The 15,954-nt window shown below is 38.7% G+C and overlaps 2 protein-coding genes across 2 annotated transcripts in view; both read right to left on the minus strand.

The window, feature by feature from the left end:
* The window catches only part of TUBGCP6 (tubulin gamma complex associated protein 6), a 43,810-nt gene extending 30,620 nt beyond the window's left edge, over window positions 1-13,190 (minus strand). Inside the window, 16 exon segments of the mRNA XM_027894894.1 lie at window positions 168-253; window positions 1,802-1,892; window positions 2,529-2,799; window positions 3,205-3,272; window positions 4,717-4,823; window positions 6,075-6,164; window positions 6,459-6,518; window positions 6,875-6,940; window positions 7,421-7,547; window positions 8,183-8,251; window positions 8,428-8,532; window positions 8,613-8,710; window positions 9,378-9,474; window positions 11,667-11,801; window positions 12,618-12,691; window positions 13,084-13,190. Coding sequence (XP_027750695.1) covers window positions 168-253; window positions 1,802-1,892; window positions 2,529-2,799; window positions 3,205-3,272; window positions 4,717-4,823; window positions 6,075-6,164; window positions 6,459-6,518; window positions 6,875-6,940; window positions 7,421-7,547; window positions 8,183-8,251; window positions 8,428-8,532; window positions 8,613-8,710; window positions 9,378-9,474; window positions 11,667-11,801; window positions 12,618-12,691; window positions 13,084-13,152 — 1,613 coding nt within the window. The 5' untranslated portion in view covers window positions 13,153-13,190.
* Window positions 13,191-15,066: 1,876 nt separating this feature from the next.
* Window positions 15,067-15,954, minus strand: part of LOC114062958 (secreted frizzled-related protein 2-like) — a 4,406-nt gene continuing 3,518 nt past the window's right edge. The window contains exon 4 of the mRNA XM_027894922.1: window positions 15,067-15,377. Within this exon, the coding sequence (XP_027750723.1) occupies window positions 15,067-15,377 (311 nt within the window). The remainder of the gene's footprint in view (window positions 15,378-15,954) is intronic.

The following is a 15,954-nucleotide window of genomic DNA, read 5'->3' on the forward strand; positions in this document are numbered from 1 at the left end:
AAAGGCTTTTGCTGGCATATATGCTATTATCTGGACTACACTTTGAAAATACAATGCAAATGGACATATTATTTGTTTTTAAATCAAGGTTTTGCAATATTTCACACACTCAGTATCATATTTTAACATTTTGTCAAAGAGCTGCAAACACAAAGATACAAATTCACCTTTGAAATCCAAAACGAACAGAATGTCTTAGTGCAACAGCAGCAGAAACAGCAGGTGTAGGTGACGCTGCAATTCCATTACGTACCTCCAAAACACATTTTTCATTCAGAAGCAGTTAATGTTGCACAAGAACATGTCATTTTTTAAGTGTAACAACTGGTTTTTTACTTGTTTATATGTATCAAGGGATGTTAATGACCTATCATTGAAGGGTTAAGAAAATGTTATTAATTCATTTTCTAGAGAAAGCCCATATTTGACACAAGCTGTACTGTTACTTCAAAAGTATGGTGCTATGCTGAAAGGAAACTGTAAAAATAGCTTTTGCAGAGGAAGGCCATCTTTACTGGTTCTTTAGATAGTCTGCAGATTGGATACACTCAGTGTGCCTGTAGGCTAACTGCAGTGGAAAAATACACCCTATGAAAAGGAGGTTGTCCCTGAATTTTAATTCTGACTCTTTCTTTAACCTGAACAAGCTATTCCTCTCTGGAAAACATAACTGCAGTATTACTCAGTCATCTCATTACTCAGTGTTCATCTGTGTTGTGTAGTGCTTTGAACTCTACATGAAAGCTAAGCAAAAAAACGTGTTTCCCCTCCTCATTCCTCCTCTTTGTATTTGTCAGCACAAAAAGTTGAACTTCCAGCTGCAACTCAATAAAGTTCTATTCTTTCTGCCAGTTACCATTTTCAAAAATCTATTTATAGGCTCTCCTGGAGCTATGTGCAGTCTGTAACGTCAGAAATTTGACGTTACAGATCTACATATGTGACTTCCAACAGCAAGAAGATAGCTTAGAAGAGAGAAGCCATTCTGGTAGTTACTCTTCCTTGCAGGCCTAGTACTTTAAAGAAAGCTTTTCAGTCAAAGGGAGAGAGTGTTTTACTATGATGTAATATTTTTAACTTGATTGCAGTTTTTCTTTTTTTCTTCTCCAAGTTTTTATACATGAATACAAATGTGCACCCTCTAAGCCTACCTTCTCTTCTTTCCCGACCTTGCAAGAATCAAAATGCTGAACTGGAATTACTCTGTTCAGAATCACAGCATACAGTAGAGCTGTTGAAAACACCACTAAATGTTGTGTGTGCATGTGCACACATGTAAATTAAGATTTACTCTGTGTAAACTGTTGTGCAATGTTGCACATACATGGCATATTGTAAGGAAAGGTAATGCCGAAGTAATCTCCTAAAGATAGAAGGCAAAACTCTCCATGCTGAGACAGAAAAAGTTTTGACATTTCCTCAGATTTCTTGTTGCTGCTTACTGGTGCTTGATACACCAACTTCTGCTCCCCTCAGCTGGAAGAGTAAATGCCTGGCTGACCTGTAGGTCTGAGAGCAGTGAGAAGTTCTTAGTGACTCATGTGCTGTGACTACCTACAAAAAGTCTGGACAGTGACTTGTCCAAAGATCATTAGAAAGATGTATTGTGGTTAACAACCATCTCTAAACACTTGTTTTCTCTTCTTGCATGATCACTCTCATAGCTAAGCACATTTCAGCTGAGATTAGTGGACTTGTGAGATACACAGCAACCAAGATCTGGACAACAATATAGTAGAAGCAAAAATCAGAGGAATCCAACTCTACCCCTAACCCCAAGACCAAGGCGATGTATTATTACCTCTTTCTTAAGTATTTTATCTAGGATGGCCAACATACTGCCAAGAGAGAGCAAAGTTGTGTCGTCTTTCACAAGGTCTGCATAAAAGCCACTGTAAAATAAATTATATGGAGAAAAGCTAGATTAGAAGCAATAATGTCTTCAAAGAGGACATTGGTAAAATACTTTGCAGTTAGTATTAATGGCATACATTTTGTATAGATGCTACACATTGGTTCTCAGAAACCTAGCTCTAGCAGGAACATGACAACACTGTTGGCCTGACAGTCTTGAGCTCTAGAAACCTGTCTCCATTCTGCACTGAAAAGAAAACAAAAATGTCTGAAGATATTGAGGAAACAGAGTTCTGTCAAAATCAGACTAAGACAAGACAAAAAGCCAAGTTTCTCAAAACAGAGCAGTTTGATATTTTTTCCAGGTAAAGCGACTACAGAGCTTTATGGCACCTTCCTAGCAAAATCTCTTTCTAAATGAATACATTTGCATTAGCTGTCCTATCTCTCTTGGAATAGTTTTAGAGAAAAGTATTCTGATTAGTCCAAGGATTTCAAGGCTATGAGTGACAAAAAACACAAATGCCTTAATTTTTCAAAGGAAGAATTTCTGGCTGTAATTGAGGAGACTAAGGCCCAAAAGATGACCATGGCAGATACAGAGCTAGATGACACTCTGTACAGAGACCTCTCAACATCTTAATTATATTGAAAATTACATAAATAGGACTAACCTGACAAGAACTTTTATTTCAGTTTTGTCCATTTCCTTCACCAAATGAACACCTACAGGTAGAAAATGAGCTAAACCTGTAGAATCAGTTGTTGCTGTTTTGATGGGAGGTACTGGAAATAGAATATTTTTCATGTGCAGTTCCAAAAACCTTTCTACTTTGACAGTATCATCGCTGTTAGTTATCTTAGAGTCATGTTCTGTGGAGGGATTTGAATTAGCCTTCTTTAGTAGATGTGATTTGGTGCTCAAATTTTGTAAAAATGATGTGTCTAGAGAAAAAGAAATAGAGAGGTTAAACAGGTATAAATTCCTAAGCAATGTGGTAATTTTTGGATATGCTTGTATACAAAATAAGAGTATATTTACATTCATAGTATGCATCTTTACTTCCATGCACTAGCTACAATGTTTCTTGCCACAGATGTCATTTTTTCAGTGCTACTGCATTTGTTTTAATCTAGTGAAAGGTGATAAATGATAATAAATCTTATGTCCATATTTTTGACACGTAAAATGGCATCCTCAAACAAAGAGCAGACATAATGTCTGCTCACAATGCTTTGTCAGTCACTTGATGAATAACTGCTTGTTCAATTATTTTAATCCGCTGGTATTAATTTTATTAATTTTGAATTTCTGTACGAATCACATTTGCTTGAGGAAAGAGAAATTACCTTCATACGTCAACCATTTCCAATAGGGTTTATGTGCTGCTCTCACATTCTGAATAGATTCAACAGCACTACAAAAGAAACCAGATTAACAGAATCAGCAATAATGAAAACAAAGAAAATATAATTTACCTCAACAGAAAAACAAAACCAAAATACCCAACTGAAAATGAACACGCTCTAGTCTTTTCCAAGAATGCAGAACAGAAAAATAATGAAAATCAATGGGCAGATTGCTTGGAAAGATTAGATTTAAGAGTCAAAAAAGAAAAAAAGTGAAGAACACACACAGCATGTATGCACATTTACACACCACGAGTGAAATCCCAACCCTGCTGCTGGAAGAAGAACACCTGTCTGAGTTCTCCTGTCTCTCAATGCCTGTCAGAGCTTTTATCTACACAATGTAAAGATTTAATTAGATTCACTCAAATGCGAGACAATCTGTTCAGGAACCAAGTAAATCACATTCCCTGCTATTCTTTGTGTTGAAATCTTCTTTTTATTACCACTGTTATTTGCAGCACTATGGTCAAATGGTCCTATTATGTTAGTTATCATACATAATTCCAGTCATGTTAAATCCAGAAGAAATTCTGTGTACTTAAGAGATTATTTTTAAGGTGTTCATGAGCTGGATTGATATATTGGATAAATATGTAACCAACTCTCTATTACCTAGGATGATAGCAACCTGAGATACCACAGTTGCTGGAGAAGAAAAAGAGGACACACAGGGGCTATGGGATGTGCTGAGAGCAAAATAACCAGCTTTGCTCCATGAGTTTACCGAACACTACTCAGCCCACAGCCCATGTGTATCTGCACTGCTTCCCTAGCTGATCCAAACTCTGAATTTTAACTAACACAGCCCCCCAAGTGCATGAGGAGCATTACTGCTGGAAAAAGCACAGGGCAGCTACTGAAGTGGGAGAGAGACTCAAGACAGAATATGGAGACATGGAGGAGGTAGTACAGACAGGTAGTGAGAAAGACACTATTTTGATGTGGGACTGATTTAGGCCCAAGGTTCAGAATGCTTTAGTAGGTCAGATTAACACAGTGTTAGTGTCTCCAAAAAGAAGTTAGACTTGAAATTTAACAGCTCTACACCATCAAGTGCTTTTGTACCCAAAGCCTCAATGCTCCAAATCCTAGAAACACAAGGATTAATCAAGTCTGGCTCTGCACAGCATCAGCTCTCACTAATGAGATAAAGGTCAGCTCCAGCTCTTGCAGTACTACAGCAATTAAAATGGCCCTGGGGTCTGAAGAACTAATCCTAGCAACTGCATACTTTCCCAAATACTGCCTGTCATTAATTGGCATTGCCATAATTACAGCAGGATTGTCTTAGCCTTCAGTGAGATGGATTTCTACAGGATAACAAGGCCCAAGGATAAAATGGCTTATGGTTTTATGCTATAAGATATCACGACTTGAAATAATTTCAGAAAGAAAAGTATACAAAACTGTTCCTTGGATGGGTTGTTCTAGCATTCTTTATATGCTTACCTTAGACAAGGTGACATTTCTCCAGTTATTTGAGGTACAGGATCTCCAAGCAAAGTTTTTACAGTCATGCACACTGATTCAGCCAATGATTTCAAGTGGTATCCACCCTAAAAAAAAAAGTTTTTTGTGTCAACTAAGGGACAAGTACTTTTAACATCTCTCTGAATATCCAGAAAATAAACTGTACTTTTGAAATATCTCTGTATTTACAGAAACAGAATATAATATGAAAGTACGTCTAAGTCAATGACTTTCAATATGAGAACAGTAAGATAGTGTCTACCTGCTGTACTTCACTGGCATCTCAGGATTCAACTCACTTTATCATGGTTCAAATAACTTCAGAAATTAGTCATGAGTTTGATGTATAAACCCTGGGAACATATGCCTTCTCCACTCCCATCCACAACAATGCCATCCTCAACAATTCTTATGGAAGATTCCTTAGAAGGCAAATGCTATCACTGTCCTCTAAAACGTCTGTACAAGAAAAATCTCACACAGCCTGACACTTTTAAGATGTGGTTGCCTAATGGTTTGGCAGAATTTGGAGAACAAAATGGATTTAGACTGCTAGGTGGTGTGCAGGAAGCAATCAATCACCTATGGAGCAGTCACATCATCTGTAGTAGGAGTGGATGCTTATTTGCACTTCAGCTAGTAGATAAAAATATCTATAACAACCAGCTGGAAAGAAGGATGGTGGAAGAAAGGTCATACAAAACAAAGCTCAACCGAATCAACTAATAAGCAGTTCATTCTTGGAGACTGTGTTGGCAGCAATATTTCCACACACTTATTTACCTGAAAAGCCACCATTTTTCTAATATACAGCAGAAATAGAGAGTTGAAATCTAGATTTCAAAAGGAGAAAACATTTTTAATTGTTTAAAAAAAGAATAAAGAAGAGCTCTTCAAGAGCTTGCATAGAGGCTTTTAATCAAAAAAGAGAATTTTGTAAGTGCTCCATTACTAAGTAAGAGTATGTTTAGGTTAAAGTCTCCTGGAATAAGATATATTTGTAAAATCATTGGTAATGCAGCCTATTCACTAAAAACATTTTAATGAGTTTGGGACTGTCCAGAGCAGTAGACTAGTAACTGTTCACAAAAACTGAACAGATTTGAGAAAGATGTTTTTTTTTTGAATGATAAGCATATGGCTCCTCTGTTTCAAAAGTTCAAGATATAAGAGCACTGCCAAATCTTAGCCATTTTTGCATTCCTGATACTCAAAACAAAGACCAAAAAAAAAAGGAACTATTTCATAAAAAAATTTTGCTTCCTAGCTTCTAGTTTGCCCTAAATGGCTCTTATTCAAAGACCTTTCCCCTAGGAGTACATTTCAGAAGTCTTTACCTCTAGGACGACACACAGCTTTCCATTAGCTAACTGCATCAGGAAATGGGTAAGGTGGGCAAAAACCTCAGGAGTGGCATTCATCTGACCCTAAATCAAAGAAAAATTTTTAAGAAATGAAACCTTGAATCAAAAACATTGGTATGAAACCCATATATATATATATATATATATATATATATATATATATATATATACATATAGGACAATCTATCTTTACATTGTTGTAGTGTTTCACGAACTCAGGTCAGCTTAAAAGACGCAAACATGTATTTTTAGCTTGATCAAAGCGAATTTCACTTATGAATCACAGGAGAATAAAGAGGTAGGAATATTTTCTGAACAGATTTGTGACTGACAACACAAAAACCACAAGTTACTTACTTCAGGGTCTCCAATTCCAGAATCATATCCAGAGGAGACAATAACCAATTCAGGATCAAACTGTTATAAAACAGAGATAGTTGTAGCACATTCTTATGTCCTATTTTCAATTTTGTACTGATTTCAACTGTACCATGATCAACTGTTATTTCAGTTAGAATATGAACATTAATAAAGATTCTCCTTGAAAAAATTACCCTTTTACACTATTTTCATCCCCGCTGGAGAAGTTGCAGATCATTATTTTGAATATTTAAAAGCTAAAATTCTGTAACACTATTCAGTTCACCAGGACATCATACCAGCAGAAATAATGTGTTAACTCTGCTACTGGCATTTACTGCTTTCTATAAAATATTCAAGAGTACCTGCTTAAGAAGCACTTAGGAAGCGGTCTTTGGCAGAAAAAAAATTACCTCAAAAGCCACTGGAAGCAATACATGGAAAAATGCAGCAAGATAATCTGAATTTCCCATCCCAACCTGAAAAATATGAGAAATACTGGTTATATTTTCCCGTTGGAATGACAAATTTTCTAAGGTCCTTCAAAACCTTAGGGAAAGATAGTAAAAGCTAAAGATTAAGGAATCTTACCAGGTCCAGTAAAATAAACTCCACTTAAGTAAAGTACATAAATATCCACCATTCTTAATCCTAAGAATGAGCTTTAGTTCTCTGCTAAACAAGAATGGATGTAACTATCTCCTGAAACACTTTCCAATTTGATGGCTAAGCAAGATATTCAAGTAAAAATGGATGTGTAAGTTTTTCTCTCTATTTTTTAAACGTTATCACATTCTGAGCCATGTTTTTCAGCAGACATTCCACTGATAGGAAGGATGTACACTCAGCTAAGACATCTACCAAGCAAGTGAAGCAGTGCACTCTCTCAGAAAGTGTTACATAAAGAATGAGATACAAAGTTATTGCCCTTGCTTTGTTGTGCTGTAAACAATGTTTACCTTATTCCAAGGCAAATTTATGTTAAAACCTTTTCCTTTTCCCAGACCCACAGCATCATAATCAGATTCTTTGAGTGATGGCCAGAATTCCTGATGTTCATAACGATGCCAAGAGAAGTACAAAACCCTGAAAATAAAAAAAAAATAAGTCCAATTTGACAAAAAGATTCTGAAAATTACTTTATATCCTGAACCTGTTGACTGCATTTCCTGAGAGCAAGAAAATAAAATTGTCCTTTCTCCTTAGTTCTCTTAAAGGACTTAGACTCTGAAAATCGGTACAGTAGGTCCTTTGCTGAAATTAACCTAAAAATTAACCTGATAAAAATGTCTTTGATCTGTATCAAGCACATACATATAAGACAAGGAATTTTCAGAAAATTTTCAGAACAGCACACTTGTTTCTAGAACTTACTTACGTGGATTTTCCCAAAACAATATAAAGCCCACATATTTTATCCAACTAGTACTTGAAGATTTTATCTGAGAGATTCACAAATACAGAGAATGGATATATTACCTGAGTACTGGCAAACAAAGGTAATCATATTGCTCATTTTATGTTTCTTATTCTTTAAAAAAAATGTAAATCTCTTCTACTGGATTTTAAATTTTTCCCTCTATTTTATAACAAGTAAAAAACCAGAGTGACTAAAATAGCAAAGCAAATGTTTTGCAAGAGTTTTAGAAGTTTAAAAAATCTACGGAAACAATCTTTAAAGAGCTAACATTAAAAAAAATAAAAAATAAAAATCTTCAAACCTCGGATCCTCTTCAAATATATACTGAGTTCCTTGTCCATGGTGCACATCCCAGTCAACAATTAGGATTCTGTATAGATCAGTAAAAGAAAACATTCAGTGGAAGAAAACATTCAGTACAGAAGGTACAAATGAAGAATGTTTTTCCAAACCAAAAAGAACATTCTAGACAAGAATCTAAACCAGTACAATATCAAACTGTGATTTGCATACGAAAGGCTTCTCTAGACTCAACCATGCACTTACCTCTGTAGTCCATATTTCAGTTTTGCATATTCTGCTGCAATAGCAACATTGTTGAACAAACAGAATCCATTAGCTGCATTTCTCTGGCTGTGGTGACCTGGAGGTCTGAACCAAAGTTTTATAAAGTTATTCACAACGAAAGAAACTTTGCCAAGAAATGAAAACTTGCTCACACATTTTCTTACCTTACTAATGCCATTCCATTGCGCCCTTTTCCTGACATCACAGCATCCACCAGCTGCAAAGTTGCTCCTACTGCTAGTCTGCCACAGCGGTAAGTGTTCTGAAAAAGAGAAACCCACAGTTGTCATCAATTACTCATCAACTTAAACTAATCACACATCACATGCTTTAGCATCCCAACAGCACATTGTCTTGCCAATTCTACCCAACTGACACTGTATGAAGGCAGTTGAAACAAGACTTTACACCACAGGTTCCAATGTGTTTTCCACTAGGATTACCTATGATAACCATTATCCTTTATTAGGATAATCTCTGTGGAGCAGTTAAGAAACATGAGATGGGCCTATTGAGCAAAATAATATGGTACCTTTGAAAATAAGAAACAAAACCACACAGAAGCAAAACACAGAAGACTTCATCTTCATTACTTGGCACAACGTTTAAGAGCAATTCTTACCAAAATGTGATTAACAGTCACTAATGGTCTACAGTGGCATTAAGTGACAAAAATAGAGCTAAAATTCGAATAGTGCATTATACTGACATGATACAATTACCGAATAGATGACAGGACACTTAACCAATTTAAATTACAGCATTATACTCAACTTGAAACAGATAACAATAACATCATAAATAAATGTGAGACTACTAAATAGCAAAAATTGTACTGCCAATTTTCCCCTACTTGACATCTTAGTGTCACTCAGATGCAATAACACAAATACTTCCTCCCAAGGGAGGAAGCAGTTTAATTTACACACCGGGTGAAAGAAAAAAGCATCATAATTTTCAGAGACTCTTTTCAGCTCCTCCTCATTCATTGTCTCAGTGCTTTTCGCCAATTCCAAATATTCTGAACTGTAGAGGAGAGAGAGATTAACACAACACTTAACTAAACAACTAGAAGGTTTTTTTTATGTAGAATGCAACAAGAAGTAACAGAATAGATGTTAAAATGGGCTTTCTGTGAGGCTTCAGGAGTACAACAGGTACTCTGGAATGCTAGATGTAGGATACAGTGAAAAAATAAGGAGCTCTATGACAGCAAGGGTTCTTGAATGTCTTGGGAGTGCAACATTTTTCTCTTTTTCAGTGGTAAGAGCAATTAGTCTTGCTTTCAAAAAAAGGCTCTTTGTTCATCATGGAGCAATCTATTTTGTAATCCATGCTACATATAGACACCATCTCAACAAGAACCAAACTGTGATTTTGACAGTCATCAGAGTGTGAATTACAACTCTGAGAATATGCATCTAGTTCTGTCTTGTTCTATGAAAAACAAGCTTTTGACTGAATCCCTTATTAGGTGTCCACTAACTCCCTCTTTTCACTGGTTCAAGAGTGGAGCAAGAACTAAGACACTAGCATCAATGTTCCCTCAATTCTCTGTCACTGATCTCCTGCCTTTCTGCAGAGAGCTGGAAATGGAGGCTGATGGCATCCCATCTGTGACCTAATTCATATATGCATTCCTCTAGGTGGATAACACCAAAGTAGCCAGAATTTCACAAAAAATGAGACATGCTAGTGTTGCCTAATGGAAATAAACAGTTGCTTCAAAATGAAGGTATTAACAGGAATAAAACCATATGAACGTGAATAACTATATAATTACTAGTTTAACTTCAGCAGCAGCCTCATAACTAACTGTGGGCACAAGTAAAATATTTTTAGAAGGGTTATAAATTTGTTTCAATCAAAAAGTGTTTTAGAGAGGAAAGAGCTCTTTACCTTACCCGTGTAAACCAAGGCAGTGAAGTGATTTGCCCCAGTCATTTAGTAGGAGCAAATCAACTGGAAATACTGATCAAGCCTCTTCCATACCCAGTCAGTAATGTATTTACCATGAAAATAAATTATATTGGTACACAGCATTAATTGCAGTCTAACAAGCATGGTTTTCAGAAAAAATACTGTTTTGGAACTGAAAATTCAAGAATGACTTAGGATCAAGCTATGGTCCTGGTCATAGGTGTCAGGACCCTGAGCGCATCCCTTCCCTCTTGCAGTTTGGCTGCTGTGTCCAGAACAAGCAGAGACAGTGCAGCTGGTCACCTTGAGAGTGAGCACTAGAAGGAATCTCAGCAGAGGCACCCTCCAAACAGCTCTGCTAAGAAGCCTCAGCAGATGTTGCCCCTCCTTCCCTTGGCTCTTGTCTCCAAGATAAGGCTCTTGCTCTTGGCTACACTGCAGCTGTGTTGTGTAGCAAAGTCTGTGTTTGGCCATGAGCCCCATTAATCTGGACCTGGACCTCGACCTGTGCACTGACTCTGCAGCTTGACTTCAAACCTGCCGTGCCACTGTGGCCTCAATGGGCAGACTAAACTCATGGCTGAATCCGGGTACCATTGCTGGACCTGTGCAGCTCACCCTGCTTGGGTATTGTGGGATTGTGGCCTTGTCCACAAAGCTATTGCCTCTGCCTGCTCTGTCATCACTCTCTGCTCCCAACTCCCTTGCCTTTTGGAAAAGGCTGCCCTTGCTACTCCCTGACAAGGGTAAATGAGCACACAAGCAACATGCAGAATCATCTGCAGCTGGGTGCAGAACCATCACACCAAGGTGACAAGTGCCAGAGCAGATTTCATTGCCATGACTGCCCAGAATAGGCTGGCTGTTGTTCCTCTGAACTCCACCCCTCCACCCCAAAATATTTCTGTCTTGTCCATTTTATCTCAAAGATGCTTAGAAGAAAGAAGACATTATTATCTTTCTAAAGAAATACCCATTTTCCTACACTTTTCAAGGTCTTGTCCCAGTTTTTTTTAGAAGTTTACTTTTATTCCTATGTATAAATCAGCATTCATTGCGTAAGATCCCAAAGAGTGAAAATGGGAATTCAGTGGGATAGCAGATTCATAATTCAGCATCTACACCATACTCAACATTATTCAACTAACTTTCAGCGTGACACATTTTCCCCTGAAATCAATGGAAGTAACTGAATTTTGGAGCAGCCCTTTTCAAATGGATCAAAATATGATCTGGAAGTACAAGTTCTGCTGTTTCATTGAATAAATCTGAATGATGATGAAAGTTAAGTTTCAGACCTGTGAACCAACAGGATCTCCTCCTCGCTTCCTTCTCTGGCAGGCACATGGACACATCTTTCCACAAGGTGGTAACATTTAAGCTGCTCATAGGAGGATGAAAGTCTTTCTGGCACTTCAATATCACAAATGGGACTGAAAATATGCAATAATTATATTACTATAATATTATACAAGCCCAGGTAACAATACACTTCATAAAGCCTAAGCTTTTAACTCCTCATTTTAAGCAGATTCATTACCCTCAAAGATGGACATGTGAGAGTAAAAGAAAAATAAAGTCGTAACCACTTTTTGTTTTGGAACCAAGTTAGAAATTTATTCTAAAATATGTAACAAAAAAATAGTTCTTTAAAAAAAGCCATCCCATACAATAGCATCATTTTATTGTTTCCTCTCTCACTGCTGAAAGTCACAATGCTTAACTACAGACATGGGAATGCTCACATTAAAAGCTGTAGAATAAAGTGAAGGTGAACAGAGGAGAAGCAGGTTTGGAAGAGAAGAAAACAGTGGATTGTTACCCTGACCACTGCAAAGGAACTGGTCTAATTTACATAAATTTAAGCAAGCGGAAATTTCTAACTGAATTTAATTGACAGGTTTCAGCTAAGTGAGTGTATCTACATACTTTTTCCAAGATCAGTAATAACTTTAACTTTATAAACAATTTAATTAGCTTAAAATACTTAATTTAGAGGCCTACTCAGATGCCTCATGCTAACACTTTTTAAGACCTCCCTGACCGAAGGCTATAGCTTCTCAAATCCAGCTTCAGATTTTCATTACAGTATCTAGATACAAATCAGGGATAAAATATTTTTTTTCTTCAAATGGAGAATAGCTACCACTAGCTATTCTGTAATACGTTTACAAAAAATGCATTTAGTTGGTACTTCTCTCACAAGTCCTAGTAAGAATCTATTCATAAAAACAACAGCATTGACTTACTCACTCCAAAGTAGTTTGTGGGTGGTCATCTCCTCATCATAAATCAGCACTGTTCCTGAAGCCATTGCTACAGACTGAGCAAAACAAAAATCCCAAGACACATATTTCAGCCCAGAAGTGAACTTAATCTTAAAACAGTTAGTGTTATACTAGCTAGTGAGAATGTAAGTACAGAGCATATCTGCTCGCGTGACAATTTTGCACTTTAAACTTTGCACTTACAGAATGAAACCAAAGAAAAGTATTTTGACAAAACTGAGGAGCAAGGCAGCCGTGCAAAGCTAATGGCATCGACCTGGAAATTGGATTCACATAACCCGAGGGCTCAGGCACTCGGCGCTGGCATTCCTGGTGCGGGTGAAGGGGGTACAGGCCACCTCCCCAAGCCCCCCCGCCCACTCAGCGCCTCACAAGTCAGGTGGGGCTCTGAGCACAGGCCTCCTCCCTCCATCGCACACCGATTTACCTGTCTCGGCTGGGGCGAAGCCAAACAGCTGCTTGTGAAAGCCACACAGTACGAACAACAGGTCCTCATACACCACGGACAGAACAACTACAGGGATCTGTCGCGTTTGAAACCTCATCGGCCTTTCAAAGACCCAAGCGAGGCACTGAGGAGAGATGAAGAGGCCGACGAGCGGGCAGCGGGTGCGAGGGCAGTGCCGGCAGCGGGGCCGCCTCACCCGAGCCCCGGAGCCGCCGGAGGCCGCGGTTCCCTGGGCCGCGGGCCCGCTCCGGTGCTCACTTCCCGCCGCCGGAAAGCCTGGCAGCCTGGCAGCCTCTGGCAGCTCCCGGCAACCTCACGGCAGACCTGCGGTTCCCGAGCCGGACGTCGGCGCGTCCCAGGCATGCGGCGATGGGAGTGCCTATGAGAACCCCCGCCCCGGGCGTGCCGAGAGCGCGCTTTGAATCCCGGTGTGGGATTTCCGCCGGCGCTGCTGAGCGCGTCACTGCCGCACAGCAGGATACGGGCATGGCGCGGCCGGAGATCCCTGCGGGGCCGGAGCGGGTCTGGCCGGGTCGTGCCCAGGGGAGTCCGACCGCCGTAAGGGTTTTAGTGTGGAACTGACCCAAGAGCTAAACATCCCACAGCCCCAGGCTGTGTGGTATCTCCTGACGTAAGGAGAAATCCCTGAACGAAAGGGATTACTGCTCCATTTCTGCAGGGTGAGGGGAGCATGGTCAGCCCGGGCCGCGCCTCCCGCAAGCCCGGGCCCGGCGCTGGTGCCTCCGCGGCCCGTCCGATCCGGGACGGGTGTGTACGGCAGTGGCAGCCTTCTGTAAACACTGACCGCCTTCTTCCTCAGTTTCTACTGGATTCCCAGTTCATGGTAGAAAGTGATGGAACAGGTGTCGTCAAACCTGATAACCCGATACAAACCTGAACTTTTGGGGAAAGCACTGGGAACCCGTATCATTACAGGTGCGACTTCCAAGAAATCTATTGCGTGTAAGCTTTCCCTGTATGTGTTTCAAGAAAATATGGCCATAACAGATGCTGTGTTACTGAAATAGTTTCTCATTTATGTATTATCAATTACGTGTTATTTTGTTTATTATACATATCTATAAAACTAAGTAAAATTCTGTCCATCTTCCATCTTCGTGTAGCTTCCAATGTTACTGTATTGCACTGATAATCACGTGGCCACTGCAGTATTTCACTTTTTTTTTTTTTTTTTTTTGGTTTGGTGACTCCATTAGTTACCTGCAGACCACTTGGACAAGTGGTAAAGTTTATACATTGATTTTTGTTATGTGTCTAAAAATGAAAAGGGACTTTTCAGTAGTGAGGATCTGATTTATGTTCCAGTTGAAGCATGTTATGTTCAAGATGGTCACACAAGAATAAAAATGTTTCAAAATCTACGTTTATCCTATTCTCTCAGGTGTTACCCTTGGGATGCTGTCAGCTCTGTCATTCTGAAGTGCATGACAGCTGTGTCATTCTGAAATGATGCTCAGTAACCAAATCTTGTGACTGGGACCAACCATACCCTATTTACACGTTCCTCTTTATTCTATCCGGCAAAGGCGACCAGCAGGGGGCTGTCTTTTTTCAAAATACTCCAACGGGAGAAAATGGACTCATGAAATATTAAGCAAGGGAAGGTTTAGATTACTGGACAAAACGGTAGAGTGGGTAGCATGGAAAAGTACATTAAAAATAGTCAGCTGGATTAAAACTAGTTTATGCCAATTTTTGTACACATTACGAATTTTTTTTACTGTAACTCAAAGAAATACTTATCCATGGCTGTCCAAGATCAAACTTGATGTGAGTGGCTGTAACTCTGCAGAAAGGAAGCCTAATAACACTGGAGTTAAACTTATAATACAATTCAAAAGGAAATTCAAGCTTTACATTTCACTTATAGTACATTCCTATTTACAAGATAGGTTTAGCATGAGAAATATAATAATCTTTTTACAAATATACGATAAATATTTACAAGCATTTATGGTATCTCCACTTCTGAGTGGCCAAAGTCAGCTGGGAGTCCTTCCTCTGCCAATGATAAACTTGGTTTACTAAAATGATACCCTCTTCAATATTCCCCACAAGGAGATATACCATGGGCCGATGGGTCAGAGTCATCTTCTGTGTACATTTTTCATTGATTAGCAGCCACTGTTGTATCATACTCTGAGTTTCATAAGGTAAGAGTGAGCCCTGAGTAATAAATTCCACTTGGCACTCAATGTTATACTCTTGGTCGTCAAATACTGTTCTCCTCTTGGACAGTTTTACTTTCACTGCTAGGAAAAGAGAAAAGGAAATGTGAGTCACTCCATCTCTCAAATGCAGAAAGAAACATTGCTATTGAAAGCAGGATGATTACTTGAAAATACAATCATAATTTATGCCGATAGACTATGGTAAGGCAGCAGTATAAAGTTCAAAACATTTTTGAAAAATAAAGAATATGTAAAGGGTTTTTTTACATTGAATTAGGTAACTAGGAAAAATATTTTCACAAGAGTGATTATTGTGTTTTTACCATCACCGTGTATGTCAGACTTTTTGTGTAATTACATATTCTAAGCTGTTGATGTTGTTCTTGTATCTCAAGGCTGTCCAGTTTATCCAAGCTATTCTCCTGAAACTCACTTTGTCCAGGTTGGAAACCCTTTGGCAAAAAGCTAGTAATGTTTGCTAATGCCACCCTTTTAGATTTTCCTTTTTCATTATAGGCATCTACCTACCTCATCTGACTCCACCAACACTTTTTAGTATGAAATTTCTCTACACTGCTTGATCTAATGCCAGCCAAAGTCACTGAGGGTCTCTACACTGACATAAAGAGTTTTGCAGGAAGTCTCTAGGGCAAACTCC

The sequence above is a fragment of the Empidonax traillii genome, unplaced genomic scaffold (assembly GCF_003031625.1).
Source record: "Empidonax traillii isolate 1590-97213 ecotype Southwest subspecies unplaced genomic scaffold, ASM303162v1 scaffold447:size986111, whole genome shotgun sequence".
Taxonomy (NCBI): domain Eukaryota; kingdom Metazoa; phylum Chordata; class Aves; order Passeriformes; family Tyrannidae; genus Empidonax; species Empidonax traillii.